Source organism: Dreissena polymorpha, chromosome 6, assembly GCF_020536995.1.
Source record: "Dreissena polymorpha isolate Duluth1 chromosome 6, UMN_Dpol_1.0, whole genome shotgun sequence".
In the NCBI taxonomy this organism is placed as follows: domain Eukaryota; kingdom Metazoa; phylum Mollusca; class Bivalvia; order Myida; family Dreissenidae; genus Dreissena; species Dreissena polymorpha.
The window spans coordinates 39,545,555-39,562,307 of record NC_068360.1 but is presented as its reverse complement, the minus strand read 5'-3'; the positions used below and the strand labels follow the sequence as shown (position 1 = coordinate 39,562,307).

The following is a 16,753-nucleotide window of genomic DNA, read 5'->3' as shown; positions in this document are numbered from 1 at the left end:
AAACATCTGCGTCAGCGTTCTGAGCTGAGATAATATCTAATAATATATCAGCATCATGGGGTTTCCTCTGTTCGATGATATTCACTGCAGGTTTTACATCTCGCGTGTCCGGACAGTTTTCACCACATTGTCTAAATTGCCTCCAATTTAGATCATCAGCATTTCCATGCAACCGACGTGGTCTATGCTCTATCTTAAAATCATACGACGCTGGTGTGCTACCCGCGCATCCTGAAGCTCCTTTGCTTTTAATAGAACACCTGTCTCCATTAATGAGTATCTGCTCTGACGCCAAGTCAATATGACACTGATACTGCTTGAAAAAGTCAAGACCTAACATGATTTCTCCATCAATGTCTGCTACTATCGTCGTGATCGGGTAGGTTTTCCCATTAATGCGTAGGTCTAGCGTGGTTTGACCTTTGATATTAAGCGGCGTTCCACAAGCCGCGAAAATGTCCTTGTCAAAATATTTGAGTTCGGTACACTTGCCACAAATCATACTCCAGGTCTGTGTTGACATCAGCGAAAGTGTAGCTCCTGTGTCTATAAGACAGCTTACAGCAGAACCATCGATGTGTGCTGTTACGAAGAATAAGCCGGCCCCATTGAAAGTGGATTTCTTAACTTCACCACCCTTGTCACCTGTACTTCGGTCCATTTTATGTGACGCATTCGTATTTGACCTTTGACTATTATTATACCTGGGAACATTAGTGCGCCTTGGGTTCCATCGAGGTGTTCGGAAGTTATTCCGTGGTCTATATGAGCTCGTATTCCTAGGTTGAAATGATCTCGGGGCACTATTACTTTGTCGTTTCCACTCACGAAACTCGTTTTGTAACTGTTGAATTGCAGACTGCAAGGTCTTGAGGTCGTTCTGGTGTTTGATCTGGCTATCGCCCTCCGCAGTACTTGTTGTCAGCACCTGACTTGAGGCAAGGTGCTTTTGCTCAGCTTTGTAGTAGGCTTCCATTTCGACTGCATGACGCACAGCATCATTCAGACTCGATGGTCTAGCCTGTTTGGTGCGTATCCTCAACTCTACGCTATGTAGCGAATCTAAAAATTGCTCTTTTGCAAGGGTTTCTCTAACATCGGCTGGGGCAGTAGGGTAAGCCAAATTTGTCAGCCTTCTGATGTCCTGCGCTAGTTCTGACAAGTTTTCCGATGCACGCTGTTTTCGTTCTCGAAGCTGCACCCGGTACAATTCTGTTTGATTGGGCGGCTGAAACCTTTCTTGCAAAGCTATCACAAGCTCTGTATAGTCATTGCAGTGTTTGGACAAATTCCCAAATACACCCTGTGCCTGACCTCTCAACGATACGGCAAGGTACAGTCCCTTCTCTTTTTCAGTCCATCTGTTTAATTCTGAACAAGCATCGAAATGTGCTTTATAATCGGACCAGGACCCGGAACCATCATATGTCGCAGGTCTCATTATAGCGGTACGCTCCTTGCTCGGGGTCTCCGACTGGGGTCGCGATGTACTCCGTCTTTTGGTCACATACTTCGGGGTATCTTCAGCATATTTCGGGTCTGGTGCTCGAGTGTGTTCTGAGAAACATGGGCTTGACGATTCTTGTTTCATACCTGTCCCTCGAGACAGTCTTTTGCGGTCGGTCGACCCTGTGTCCATGTTATCCATTTCTAGCTGTAGCCCGGAGATCTCACTTTCTAGTCTGTGTCTCTGGTTTTGTATTCGAAGTTGCTCTAGCTCTTCATACAACGCATCGAGCTCTCGGTCTCCGCCAGACGCCATACTGTTGCTGTAGGTAACGGATAACGGTCTGATATCCTGCTATCCCACCGCTGCCACCAAGTTTTGTAACGTGTCTTCGACCGAGCGTCGGTCTTTATAGTATGGTTCAGACAATAACCCAAAGCACAATAGAATAGTATATAATTTTCCTCAAGCTACCTTGCTTTATGATTGGTTATTAATACAATAATTGGTTTGGAACAGTAAATCAAATGTAATCAAATGCTATATTCATATGACCTCGAACCCCACTATTTACGCTTATGACCTCGGGTCTATGTATGGAGACCTATGTCTCGGAGCTATGTATGGAGACCTATGACCTCGAGACTATGTATGGAAACCTATGTCTTCGGGTCTATGTATGGAGACCTATGTCTCGGAGCTATGTAATGAGACCTATGACCTCGAGACTATGTATGGAAACCTATGTCTTCGGGTCTATGTATGGGGACCTATGTCTCGGAGCTATGTATGGAGACCTATGACCTCGAGACTATGTATGGAGACCTATGTCTCGGAACACTTCGTTATGACTCCGAGTCTGTTTTGACTCGTTACCCTAGGTATGGAGCCTTGTAGTGTTGTGTGAAGGTATGTGACTTATATATCAACTATTAGCGACCCGGGCTGCTGAGGGGTAGGAATCCAACTTCAAGGCTCTCAGAACGTTTGAAGAGGATAGCCAGTCTCTATGTGCCCAAAGTCCCTAATGTTTGTTAATAATATAATTTAATTACCTAATTTCGCGATGTTAACTTGACGAAGTCGGCAGTACAACTGACTTTTCATAGAAGAAACGCGCGCTTTTATACTATCTGCTCATGCGGCGTTACTCGGACATTTCCATAGTGATACAGTTGAGATCTACGTAATAGTGGTTTGACTTAATTATAAAGCATAATAATGAGATTCTGGTCTTTATCAACAGAATAAACATTTATTAAACAAATGGATATAAAAACAACATACAACGACATACAACGATAAATTTCTAGGCATATTTTCAACAATGAATTAAACGTCAACAATGCTTACCGGAAATCAATGGACGCTTTTAATATATTAACTAAAAGGAACAATTTACCCAAAGAAAAATGAACGTAAGTAAAGAACGGTGGTAGGTTAAAAATCACCACATTTTGTATTGGAACTAAACGTTGAATTAATGAATGAACACCGACGGAGTCATATTAACGATGCAGAAAACGTGGAGACTTCGTACCGTCATAATGATTTCGGAAATGTTTTGTAATGAAGAGGTTTTCTAGTAAAAACAACGGTGTAAAATATTTATTTACGTCTCGAAATATAGTTTGCTGAAAATTTCAAACGTTTAATTTATTTTCGAATGTTAATCCTGCACGCTTCGGTCCTCTGACATATGTGTTATGTTATGGACAACGCAATTTACACCAACCTATACAAACTTGTTAAGCCCAAACCAGACAACTGAATTATCACTGTATGCAATTGAATCTCCTTACACAAAATACAATTTTCTTGACAAGCGTGTACAGATGCTGGGAGGTCTGTTTTAATCAATTAGTTCACCTCGCTCGTGTGTCACAGTCGAGTAACACAACACGGGTTTCTTACCCTTGGATTAATAGCTACGTATAATGTATAGTTTCTTTAAATTGAATCGAAAAATTGTGATTCGTATTCAGTTTCAATGGCCCTTATTCAAGAGCTACATTCAACCGTAATTTAGTGTCTATTGTCTAGCACATTAATTTATTAAGTAAAAGAAGATATTTGTTCTGATCTGAAAACAGATTTCTGTGGTTTTATTTGCCATCAGTGTCATATGCAGACTCGGATATAACTTGTTTTATTGCAAAATGTTAATATAAAACAATTAACTAGTATTTCAGCACTGTCAATGTGTCATTTATATTTATGCAATTCTATAATAGGGGCAGCAGCTACACAATAATTTCCTCATGCTGTTTCGAAACGGTATAAGCAAAAATGCAAAAATCCCATGCAAGATAAAAAAAATCTACGGAATAACAACTTCATACTAGCAAGATTTGTTAAAATATGATACGCGGTCTGAATACATACGGACAACATGCATGTAAAGAGTCGCCGCAAATTAGCCTGTGCTGTCTGCATTGGCTAATTAGGGACAACAAATTCCGCTTAGGCTGGATTTTCCTGTAGAAGAGACTTCAGTGAAACAAAAATCCATTAAGGCATTATATTTCGTTTAAATAAGTCTCTTCTAAGCGAAAATCCAGTTCAAGCGGAAGTGTGGTCCTTGCTTAACCCTATACAAGATGCAGGATCACGTGATTTTTGGGGTTCCACCTTGTAACTTTAATGGATTTAAACACGACGATAAGAGGTGCTTTATTTCAAATAACTTTGTTGAACAAATTTTCTACATCAAACTAACTTTATTTAATAAGCATGTGTTCTTGTTCAAAAATTCCATTTTTACTGCATTCATTGTACACGGATGTTTCACGCAACGTGATTTTTTTCACCGATTTTAGACGTATTCAAGGATCTATTCTTATACTTTTAGTATATTACAAATATGTCTGTGTCTTTGTGCGTTTTACTAAACCTTACCATATGCTGTAAATTGTTGATACTTTTGCCTATTTACCATCACTGGCGTTGAGACGCTTCTTACATTTAAATAGATCTTTTTAATACATACATTTTAATACTAATATCTGCCATTACTATTTTCGGACGAATATATTCTTTATGTGACTTTACCAATATCATAACGGTTAAAAATTCTACTAAAATCACCGCATTAAACTTCTATAAATGAAAAGAAAAATCTGTTTAGATTAGTATCACTGAAACTTTATTCATTCAATGCAAAGATATAATCAAAACATAAAAAATGTAAAGCACAACTGTCCCCGGTACGGCTTTTTTACAAATATAAAATTTGGTTATAGTATGAAACTTCATTTATGTCTCTGTTATTGAAAGCATGCTTTCAACTATGCATATCGAATAACATGTGATAGAACGCAGTCTCACGACCAATAGCGATGTTTATGCTTATGCCATGTCTGTTATTATCATGTAACGTGACAGAAATAAAGATATTGTGTGTGTGTTTGTGTGAAGTAATAATTGTTATACTTTTAGAAATAATTGTTATGTAAATTTGATTTATGACTTGTTTATTATGTGTTTTAAACTAAATAAAAATCAATAAAAAAATCAATACCTTAAGATATCGACACAAACTGCAAGAATAACTGTCTTTTATGCACTAAAGATATTTTCAAATGTATTTCAATATTTTGAGATATTTAAAAAATTAAGTTCTTAACGGTGTGATAACATTTTGTCCAGCCCGTGTGTACCCCCCTGAAAACCCCGTTCATTCTGCACCTTGTATATAAATTGCACAGGTAATCCTGGACTACATTTTACGCATATGTATTAAGTCCCGTATTCCCAGAGCGATTCTCATTTACAAAACCATAAAAGCCTTGTGACGAACATCGTAGGCAGCATTTACAGGCAATAACTTAATGAGTATTCTCAATGCGATGTTAATTCTGTGCGAATTGTTCTATTGTGTTCATGTCATTACCTGATATCGCTTTATTACGGAAGAGGACACCATCAAAGTAAGGCAGAGTTCTAGAAGAATGAGGACGTATTTAGACGACATCTTTATGTTTTCTTAGTCTTTGGGGGCGCGATCTGAAATAAGAAGTCAAAGAAGTAAGTAGCCATAAAAAAACAATAGAAATAAAATCGTTTTTTTTCCTGCTATTCGCCCCACCCCCTACAATAATGCGATATTTATTGTAAAAACTGAGATTGCTCAAAATAAACCAGACTACATATACTATATAAACTAAAATATATATAACAGGTTTCCTTTTTATCGGGTTTCTACATTCTAAAAAATTGGAAAAAAAATCGTAAAAACATTTTGTTACTTACATTATTTCTGCATACTACTTCTACTTCTACTACTACTACTACTACTACTTCTACTACTACTACTACTACTACAATTACTACTACTACTACTACTACTACTACTACTACTACTACTACTAATAATAATAATAATAATTTATATACAAAAAAAAAAATAAAATAATATAATAAAATAATAATAACAAAAATAAATTGATTATAAACTGTAAAATAAAATGATGAGAACATGTTTGCGCGCAAATGTACTTTCCGGTAAAATATGTTCAGAAACCAATGTAACTACGCGAAGGAAAGTATGCGTATCGTTCAAAGCAATATTACAACAACGCCAACACCGATCATTACATGTCCTCCCACGTGTAATATTTTCTGATTAGATCCACTTCAATATCTGTCTCATGGCAGTCATTGTTTAGTTTTTCATTTGCAATCATTTGTTTGAAAGATCACGGCATTGTCATATCTTCCTCTTTTTTGTTTCAAGATCGTAAACGCAGACGTAGGACTAGATAAGTTATTGAAGTAAAGGAGGAAGACATTCGAACTATTGGATGCATCATTTTATCTCACACTACTCACTTATTTCATTACTATGGTAGTTTTACATACATTAGCGATTCTAGAGTGGGATATGTGAGTATACTAGTTGAAGTTATGCAACTGCTTAAAATTATATAAATAGTACACATATCGATACCGATGACAATAATTTGTAACTGTTTGGTTATATCATATAATATGTTAATATGTATTTATGATTTTCTTCACAAAATTAAATACCGTTATCTTGTTTTATAATTAAAATAAAAGCCCACTCATTCTATCTTTAAGTTATACAAACAAACGTTCAGAACCGATAATACATTAACATTATACATATATATTCAGTTTGAACTGTTATTTATTCTTAATAGTATAATTTACTATCATATACCATCTATAGATTATGTCCACATCAGATTCATGAACGATTGTTCATTAACAAATTCTTTGAAGTAAAACTATGTAAAGAAAGAATAAAAATCCATCTCTAAATTACCACAAATTAATTACATTGTAGTTTGTTCAATTTTTTTTTCAACACAACGTTAAACCCGGGCATAAGTCCAGCTGGGGCGTTGTAATTCTATTCAAAGAGAAAACATGTTTTTGACTTTTACAAGAATTTCAAAGACAATGGCGTCGTGTGAACCTGATACGAGTTACTCAATTAAGTTTAGAATGTTATTAAAAATGATAAACACTTCGTCCATTATTGTTCACATGCCTCGAATCACAATCTAAAATATGTTGTTGGCGTTCTATTAACCATCAATATATACAGAGGCGTATCCAGAAAATTGTCAGAGGGGGGGGGGGTGGGGGGTGGGGATGAACTAGGGTGGGTGGGAGTGGGGTGTCCCCTCCTGTCGTCGAATTTTTTTTTAAATGGCACCTTGAAATGACGCAATTTCCTGCTATCTAATCAGCATTTTGCATGATAAAAGTGCATGTAAAACAAACAAGAACTTGAGTTCAGACATCAAGTGTGGCAGACAAACAGACACACAGGGGTAAATCAAATGTTTCTCACACCACTAAAGAGGTAGGAGACATAATCTTTATCCAGAAATTTTTATCAGTGTTAGATGGGTGGACCTCCTATTTAACCTTATTGAATACCCTACTTAGTCACCCACTTGGATGGGTGGATATTTATCAAACTTGGTTGTAATCATAGTATATCTTGTTGAGTCTTGTGGTTCAAAACTGTCAAATAAGGCAAAGTCATTGATAAACCTTGTTTACAAATTATAAAAATAACATTTTAACAACACACTTTACTTCAAGTTCTATCTATGCGGATGGTCTAATGATGATAGAGCGGTAGACTTTTGCTCCATAGCTCCAGGGGTCAGTGGTTCGAGCCCCATTGAGGTTAATTTTTTTTTAAGTCTTTAATTGTATTCTTGTTTTTTTTTTTTTTGCTTTATAGACCCAATGTTAACATTTATCAATATAAAGCATATAATGACAAACTTCAATACGTACATGCCAAAATCTGTGAAAAGGCCCCTTTAAATTCATCAAAGAAACTTACTGAAAAATTAAGGAGCCATTTGTAAACATTACCTATAGCTAAATGTATCAATGAATTTCATTAGCTGAATGTATCTCCTTCAGCCAATCAAATAGCGCAGCTTATCACTTACAGTCAGTGAAGCGTGCAGTTTAACTGGCGAAGGTTAGATCGTCTGTAGACATGCCTGGGGGCTGATCACACAAATCGACAGCTGTTTATGGCTTAATAAGGGGCATATGACAGGAAATACACAAGTGGATTGAAACTATAAGGGGCTCATTAAAAAAAAAATCGTATCTTGCCAGCCAGCTGGGGGTGGGGGGGGGGAGCTTTAGCCCCCTAGCCCCCCACCTAAATACGCCTCTAATATATATAATAAAAAAAACATCCATAAACTGCAATACAACTAACGATAATACTTGAATGCGAAAATCAATATTTGGATTAGAACGGTATGAGATTTAATCGTACGTTTCGATCCTTTTTATCGTTTTAATGTATCACAACAATATCTGCATACTCGAATGTTTTCTATAAATGCATATAGAGTGCTTCGGTATTACCCCTTTTATGCCGAGTGGACTCTCCCATCCTTCTAAATTGGATCAATTTATTTCCAAAATTAGGGGTGTCAAGTATATTAATTTCTATATTTAGAATATTTCATAAAGAAATTCATTTAAGCAAACAGCGCAGACCCAGATGAGACGCCGCATTATGCGGCGTCTCATCTGGGTCTACGCTGTTTGCAATGTCCTTTTTTCAGGACGCTAGGCATGAATGGGTTAATTAGCAAAGAGTTAACTTTATGTATATATGTTTTGTTTATCTTAACGTTTCTTCCAAGTTATAGTAAGTAAAGAAATGTAAATTGTTAGTATTTTGCGAAGTATAGTGAAATCTTATTCGAACTTATTATTCGACTGGTATTATTGTTTAATACTTAAAATTCTGACTTCAAAGTCGTGTAGTGATTTAAAAATCACTTACATTGTCAGATATTCATTTCTCGCTAAACAAGGCAGCTCATTTGTTGCTGTTTTAGAACATAAAATTTCACTTGATAATAACGCAATTAGTTGATTGTTATATCAAATAATTTCCCTTGTGTATTTGTCGTGCATTTTACCACGGATTGGCTGTCGACGAAGTACTATAATTGTCGTTTGTATTCTTTCATCTTTTAAGGACATATCACTTTCTGAAATGGTCAGAAGTGGGAAGAGTAATGTCAAATAATAATTCCTCATATTAGCATTTCTATATTAAGTTTGGAATAATATGCAGAACTAAAATAACATATACTTCAGTGGTACATGAACCAGTTCTAATGAAATCTTTCAAAAAGAGTGAATAGTCACATGTTTTCACCTTATAAACCACTTTCCTCTTGGCAGTTGTAAGTCCTTATTTTCTTTTTTTTTGTTCATAAATCCATTGACACCAGCTGGAACCTACACTACTGTAAGATTTCATTAGAACTTGGTATTCGCAGTTCACAGGGTTCGGTATAGACAGCAATTCGGTGTTCACAGGGTTCGGTTTAGACAGGTAATCGGTGTTCACAGGGTTCGGCTTAGACATGTTTTAGCACTTTTGAAGTAAACCTAATAAAATCAGCTCGAAATGTTCATTCAAAGCTTGCGACAATATCCGACATGCATGACGTATAAGGAGGAATGGATTTTATGTCATACCTTAAAGCACTGTTGGGGGCGTTTTATCCTATATCTAGCGCAGTTACTTTTCGCCAATTTAAATCGAATAAAATCGACCCATTCCTGAGCATTGCCTAATGTCAACGTGTGGATAAAAATGTTGAAGAAATATAAAGTTAAATTTTACGCTTTACAGAAAAAGTTCGTTATTTTAATAGACCATAATTACATGACTGCGAGCATCGGAGCCGTTTAGATGATAATTGTCATAAAATGCCTACACTTTTAATTTAGTTCTCATTTAAAGCTGTTCCTGACGCGATTGGAGGTTCTCGAGAATTAAATGGAGACGAGTACTTTAAAAATAAATGGATAACAGAATCATGCAAATTACTGGGCTTAATTTAAGTTGAACATGGTCTTAGGCGAAAGTGAGGAAAATGCACCTAGTTCATTTAACCCTTTGCCTCTCAGAAGCAAAGTGGAAATGGCTATTTGCAAACAACATAAAACCAGAACAGTTTGCGAGTAACTCGTTTCTAAGTGGTAAAGGGTTTCAAACGTTTCTAAGTTGTAAATGGTTAAAAACCTATCTAAGGCCACTTCAAATTGATATGTTGGTCGTCGGATTTGCCGCACATATTTTATCAAAATGGAAAAAATTATTTTTTTTTACCGCTCGCTTTCATTTTTTTTCCTTCTGTTACCATAGCGCATGTTGTTGTTTTTAATTTGTGAAAAAACAACAACAAAAAAACGCGATCTAGCAGAAACGATTTTGACGCTGAATACGAATGCTAGTGTTTCGTAACCCTTTTAATCGATAACCGCAGACGCTAAAAAATCGATCGAGACGACCAAGTCATGTTTCGCTGTCGTGACCGTTTTAACAAATTGCGGTGAAATGTTGCCGCACCCAACCCTTAAAAATAAAATGATTATAGATGCTACCTAATTTACGGGCAAAAGCTTTTTTGATAACGATGTATTTTTTAAATAAATATATGGACATTATTGTGTTCAAAATATTATAGTTATTTTAATAAAAAAGTTATGCATCCAAAAAAGTCAATCTTCAAACGAGTAACATGTTCCTAGCTTTAAGATCTAGCACCTTATAATTGTGTGTGTTTTCTAACCGCAGGAATTTTAAGCTGGTTCGATGGCTGCGGACGGTATAGTGGGTATGGTGTTTGCTAAGTCACTGGCAGGCCTCTGAATTGATCCCTTATGTGGGAGTGTCCTTTAGATCAAAATAAAGACACTAAGTACTGGTCTTACCAAGAAAACAGTTTGTTTCAGCAAATGTGTCAATTCAACTTAAGCTTGCTAAAGCAGTTGATTTTAATTTAGCATACACTGATTTAACATAATCAAAATAATGTGATGTGTCAAATCAATTTTGATTGACGGGATTTTTGTATTATCATTATGTGGAACAGAAAGACAGCATACTTGTTTTGAAAAATAAAATAGTTCATAAATACAGGTATCTTGCAAGGTTCTAATTTCTTTCGCAAACTATTGTCGAAAAGTTTAAATTTTGTCGACACTAAAAAACTAGCCATTTTGTAGCAATTCATAAATCACAGTCTAAACTGCATACACTTAGTTTGAAGCTGTATAGTTACAATTTGAATGCAAATAAACATAATGTTATGCCATCCATATTTTTTTAATTTAAACATTTAAATAACACATACAATAAAACATAGATTATCAGTAATCATATGAGCTTATTTATGTCAGTCATTGTTCATGGCTGAGCCGCTAGCAGAAGCATGTAAATGATGTTAGTATATATATTCAGTACTTTTATAAAAAGGTTTGTGGTATTGTGTGGAGATACAAAACACTTCACATCATTTATTTGCACATAAAATATTAGTTACACAATAAGTAATACTAAAACACGATCATCAACTTACAAAAATATAAATATTTACGTATATGAAATTACAAAGTGATGTTATCTTTTAAAAACTAGGGAAGCTATGAAGTAACATTTTATTACCTTTTACATAATTATCAATGCTGATTTTTTTACGAGCGCATAAAACCTTTATTTTGGAACAACAAGTAACAACACATTTATTAATTACACAATAGAAAGGAAATGCATATTAATGGCATTATGAATTATCTAAACAAGCTTTTTGCTAATGTATAGAATTACGTCTTACTAAAAATGATCACAAAACAGTGTTTTACATACTTAGTTTTTTATTGCTAGTTTAACATTGATTTGCATACTTAGCGCTTTTACATACTTGTGGTAAGTTTTGTATTACTAGTGTGATACATGTATTTATTGGCAGACACTTGTCTATATACAGACTAAATTTGCATGGGAACCTTAATATTTCTTCAGCATAATTGCCTTCAAATTGTTAATTTAATAACCCTTTGACAATGTGTGCACATCTGATCGTAGAATGCAATAGCTTATTTTTGTTTATAGATAGACAGGTATAGACTTTTCAAAGTTCTATAAAAATTCACTCATGTTCCATCCAAGTAAACCAACAGAACCAAGAGATAAGATCACCACATCTAACAACTGTGTCTTTATCTTGGTCACGTTGATAGTTCAGGAATACCTCCTTTTTTGATTTCTGGAAATCGATAGAATGGCGCGTGGGATGCCCAGCTCTTGCCTTAGCAGAACAGCTTCTAAAAACGGAAAACCAACAAATATCTTAAAGTTTGATAAATGATGCATACAATTTATAAATGTCATGTTTTTTGTTGATTTCGAATCTTGGAGATTTCATTTGAAAGATTTTGGTACGAAAATCCAACGGTATTAGATTTTGTGGTTTTAGGCCTAAACTACATATAGTGATGTGTAACCATTCGGGATGCGAGCAGACGTGGTGTAAATACGTTTAAAATAAGCTAAAAGACCAAAAATGTAATCGGAATATCGTTAAATTTTGTGAATAAATATGTTGCTGATAGATAACAATCAATACTCACCAGAATATTGCCCATGATCACACGTAAAACAGCTGTCTGAGAGCGGATGGAAAATGCGTCACGAATTCTGACAAGTAAACACCGGACGCTGTAGATGCGCAGTGGTTAGCTCCCCTTGGCATTTGGAGAGCTCGAAATCAACGCCGATGTACATGAATTCAGCGAAGCAAATTTTTAAACAGTTTGATTTATTGTTTAGTGAGGATAATAATAACATTAAGATGTTGCATTTATAGAATGAAATTAATTCGCAACTAAACAAACGGAGGCAGAAAATGGACAAGAAAAGTATACAAGGGAGGTAATTGCATCGCGAAAATATATGTCGCGTGTCGAAAATGTTTCAGATGTATCCCTTGTCTATTTTTTTTGGTCTAAATTTCCATATGTATGAACGGTCAACGCCCGCTACGCGGGTTAGTATAAACATTTCTTCTACGTTCTGTGACGTATTTGAATGTGTTTGTTTACGTTCGAACATGCAACTATCAGCAGATACCGTTGAAGCATGTTCAATTTCAAACAACATCGGGAAACATGACGTAAGATTTAAAAAATACTTTTTCTTCATTTAATGGACATATGGACGGTATTTAAGTAAACAAAAAATAAACATAAAATCTTTAAATGCTGGTTCTAAAAGTTTCACAGGGTATATGTTTTATGGTTTTTATGGTTTTTAAAATACATGGTTGAAGGAACATGTTTAACAGCTAGGTCCGTGTATTTCAGAAACATCAAATAAGTTCTTTGTAATGTATAAATTTATTTTAGAAAAAATACAATACCGTACTAGCCCCCCTTTTAAAATAAGGTAGCGACAATGGATTATATGCATGACCTTTGTCTGACTGTCTGTCATTATCATTTTGATTATTGTCCCTCTTCAAGTGCTATTGCAACATGGTATTCCGTACCAAAGCTTGCAACATGGTATTCCGTATCAAAGCTTGCAACATGGAATACCTTATCAAAGCTTGCAACATGGTATACCTTATCAAAGCTTGAAACATGGTATACCTCATCAAAGCTTGCATCATGGTATACCTATTCAAAGCTTGCAACATGGTATACCTTTTCACAACTTTCACTGTTTAAAACTTCAAACAAATATGAGCAGTAGTAGGTAGACCTGTGTCCCTCACTTCAATGATACTGTTACACGTATATTTCGTGGTCAAAGGTCATATGCAACTTACTCCTATAAATATGAGGCCGATATATATTCTTTATATAAGAATTGATTTGAATGTAAAATATAGCTGCTTAAACCTGTATCTCTTGATAATGCAAAAATTTTGTATCGAAATGTGATTTATTTTATTCTTCGCTCTTCGCTCGCTCGAGAATTTTCTTGTTTAATTTTTTTTTTCGCTCGCCTCTTCAACTTTTTTTCAAAATAATCCGTAGACCAACATATCAATTTGGAGTTGCCTAAGGGGTAAAGGGTTAAATACGTATCTTAATGGTAATGGTTTAAATACGTATCTAAGTGGTAAAGGGTTAAATACGTATCTAAGTGGTAAAGGTATAAATACGTATCTAAGTGGTAAAGGATTAAATATGTATCTAAGTGGTAAAGGGTAAAATACGTATCTAAGTGGTAAAGGGTTAAATACGTATCTAAGTGGTAAATGGTTAAATACGTATCTACGTGGTAATGGGTTAAATACGTATCTAAGTGGTAAAAGGTTAAATACGTATCTAAGTGGTAAAGGGTTAAATACGTATCTAAGTGGTAAAGGGTTAAATACGTATCTTAGTGGTAAAGGGTAAAATACGTATCTAAGTGTTAAAGGGTTAAATACGTATCTAAGTGGTAAGGGTTAAATACGTATCTAATTGGTTAAGGGTTAAATACGTATCAAAGAGGGAAAGGGTTAAATACGTATCTAAGTGGTAAAGGGTTAAATACGTATTTAAGAGGTAAAGGCTTAAATACGTATCTTAGAGGTAAAGGGCTAAATACGTATCTAAGTGGTAAATGGATAAATACGTATCTAAGAGGTAAAGGGGTAAATACGTTTCTAAGAGGTAAAGTTTTAAATACGTATCTAAAAGGTAAAGGGTTAAGCCTTGTTCTGGGAAAACTAAGCTTTATGTTTGTGCGTGCAACTTAATAAGGCTCGATTGTTCATTGTCGGCTTGGATATTACTTACATGTACCCCGTATACTGTCAAGTATACTTAAATATATTTTGCTGGAAGTCTTTTAAACTGGCTGAAGAGAATATATTTAAAACTAGAGGAATATTTCACATTAAATGCCAAGTGCAATAATGCTTTTTACCACAGCAACCAAATGGAATACATTACGATTCAAAAATGTTTTCTGCAAAAGCCCACAAAAGGGATGAAATACGTTATTTAAATCGATCAGGGAGAGTGAATAGTTTTACAGGACATGGATTACAATCAAACAAACCGAGAAGAGGGAAAATGCACGTGTTTTCGGTAGAATAATATGTACCGCGTTATGCGAAAATGGGACTTAAGACATATTCAAAAAGTGTAGCTTCAGACAGGCATGCATACTTTAATGAAGCTTCATTACTCCGCTCATGATAACCGAAAAGCATGCGTGGCTTTATGGCGGACTTAATGATGATTCATTGAGTCCGCTCACGATACCCCAAACGCATGCGTGGCTTTATATCGAACAGGGTAACTAGACTGCGCGAATTCTGAAAGCTGGTCGAGATCTTCGCTGGCTCTTTATGGCATGATGCCGTTTACGTGGGACACTGCTTGTATGTTACCGGCTGCGATTCCGTTTAAATGTGTCGCGTTCTGAGAAAACTGGGCATAATGCCTGTGCGTAAAGTGTCGTCCCTTCTGACCGAAAATAATGTTTCGGCGGAAAGTGTCGTCCCTGATATAGCCTGGGCGGACTGCACAGGCTAATCTGGGATGACACTTTACGCACAAGGATTAAGCCCAGTTTTCTCAGAACAAGACTCAAATATTCATGGAATCATCGTCACACATACACATGTAATAAAACATAACTCCGAAACTATTATAACATTGTCATCAGAGGAGTTATTGTTACCACGCGTTGGTCTTTTAACCCTTTGCATGCTGGGAAATTTGTCGTCTGCTAAAATGTCGTCTGCAGAATTTCTAAAATTAGCATTTTCTTCGATTTTTTTTCAAAGAATACTATCAGAGTAGCAAACAGTTTGGATCCAGATGAGACGCCACGTTCTGTGGCGTCTCATCTGGATCCAAACTGTTTGCAAAGGTCTTTAAAATTCAGCTCCAGCGCTTTAAGGGTTAAGACACTTGCCTATATAATACGTAAAAATGAATATTAAAGCATGAATACAACTTGACAGTGTACATATAAACAATTGTATATGGTATTAAACAATAATGTGTTATTATTTTACGTGGTCATGTTACAATACTCATAAATTTGCAAAAAAAATATGTTCATGACTTACAAGTGCATCGATTTATGACGGACAAGTGCATCGATTCATGACTCAATCAGTCAATCAATCAATATATAAAAATATATAACTTTTCAAAGTTCAATACTATGTCAGAGTTTTGTTTCCATATAATTGGTAGCATGCCAATTTTTAATCATGTCCCTTTGTACTAAATACCATGAATACACGAGCCTCGCTCAATGAAAACGGTGCTTAATACATTCGCATTAAGTGCCGTCTCCCATATTAGCCTGTGCAGTCCGCAGGGTAGCTCCTGACCAGACTGCTGCATATGACATAAGACATGTTTTTGCATGACGCGAATCAGGTCTAATTTGAGTCCGAAAACCCAGGTGTATTTTTGTCTAGTTTTTCGTTTTGTTTCGTTAATTTATACAATATGCACATTGTGATATCTCTATAACGCAGATGCGTAGACCCGATAATTTGTATCACAATAATGTAGAATGCGTCAAATAATTATGGTGATGCAAAGCAAGTAGCTAGTGAGTGCATACTTCAATAATAAACAAAATATATTAGTCGGTTGTTTTTATGCTGAAAATTGCAAACACAGTGGAACATAACAGAACTTTTTGAAATATGAAGGAACATGTTCGCTTTATAGGTATTTATCTGCCAATAAACCCGAATTGAAGTGCTGCACCGAGCACGGATGCTCAAAGCTTTAACGGACATTTAAGATAAAAATTGTTAACTTTATACTTATATACGATTCATAAAACAAGGTACATGTTATCATACATATACATATAATATGACCACAATTATTTATTTACAATGAACACAATATTTATAGATTTATTATTTAATAAACGGAAATGAATGGGTCCAAAACCGCTGTTAGCGTAACCGGTCGCGAAAGTTGTTAGCAAATCAGCCCTATAATATGTAGAAA

General features: G+C 35.4%; 1 protein-coding gene across 2 annotated transcripts in view; it reads right to left on the bottom strand.

Moving 5' to 3' along the window:
- LOC127834715 (uncharacterized) overlaps positions 1-16,753 on the bottom strand; it is a 41,239-nt gene that overhangs the window by 15,895 nt on the left and 8,591 nt on the right. For both annotated transcript variants that reach the window (XM_052360733.1, XM_052360734.1), the window contains exon 2: positions 5,340-5,452. In XM_052360733.1, coding sequence (XP_052216693.1) covers positions 5,340-5,420 — 81 coding nt within the window. In that variant the 5' untranslated portion in view covers positions 5,421-5,452. The remainder of the gene's footprint in view (positions 1-5,339; positions 5,453-16,753) is intronic.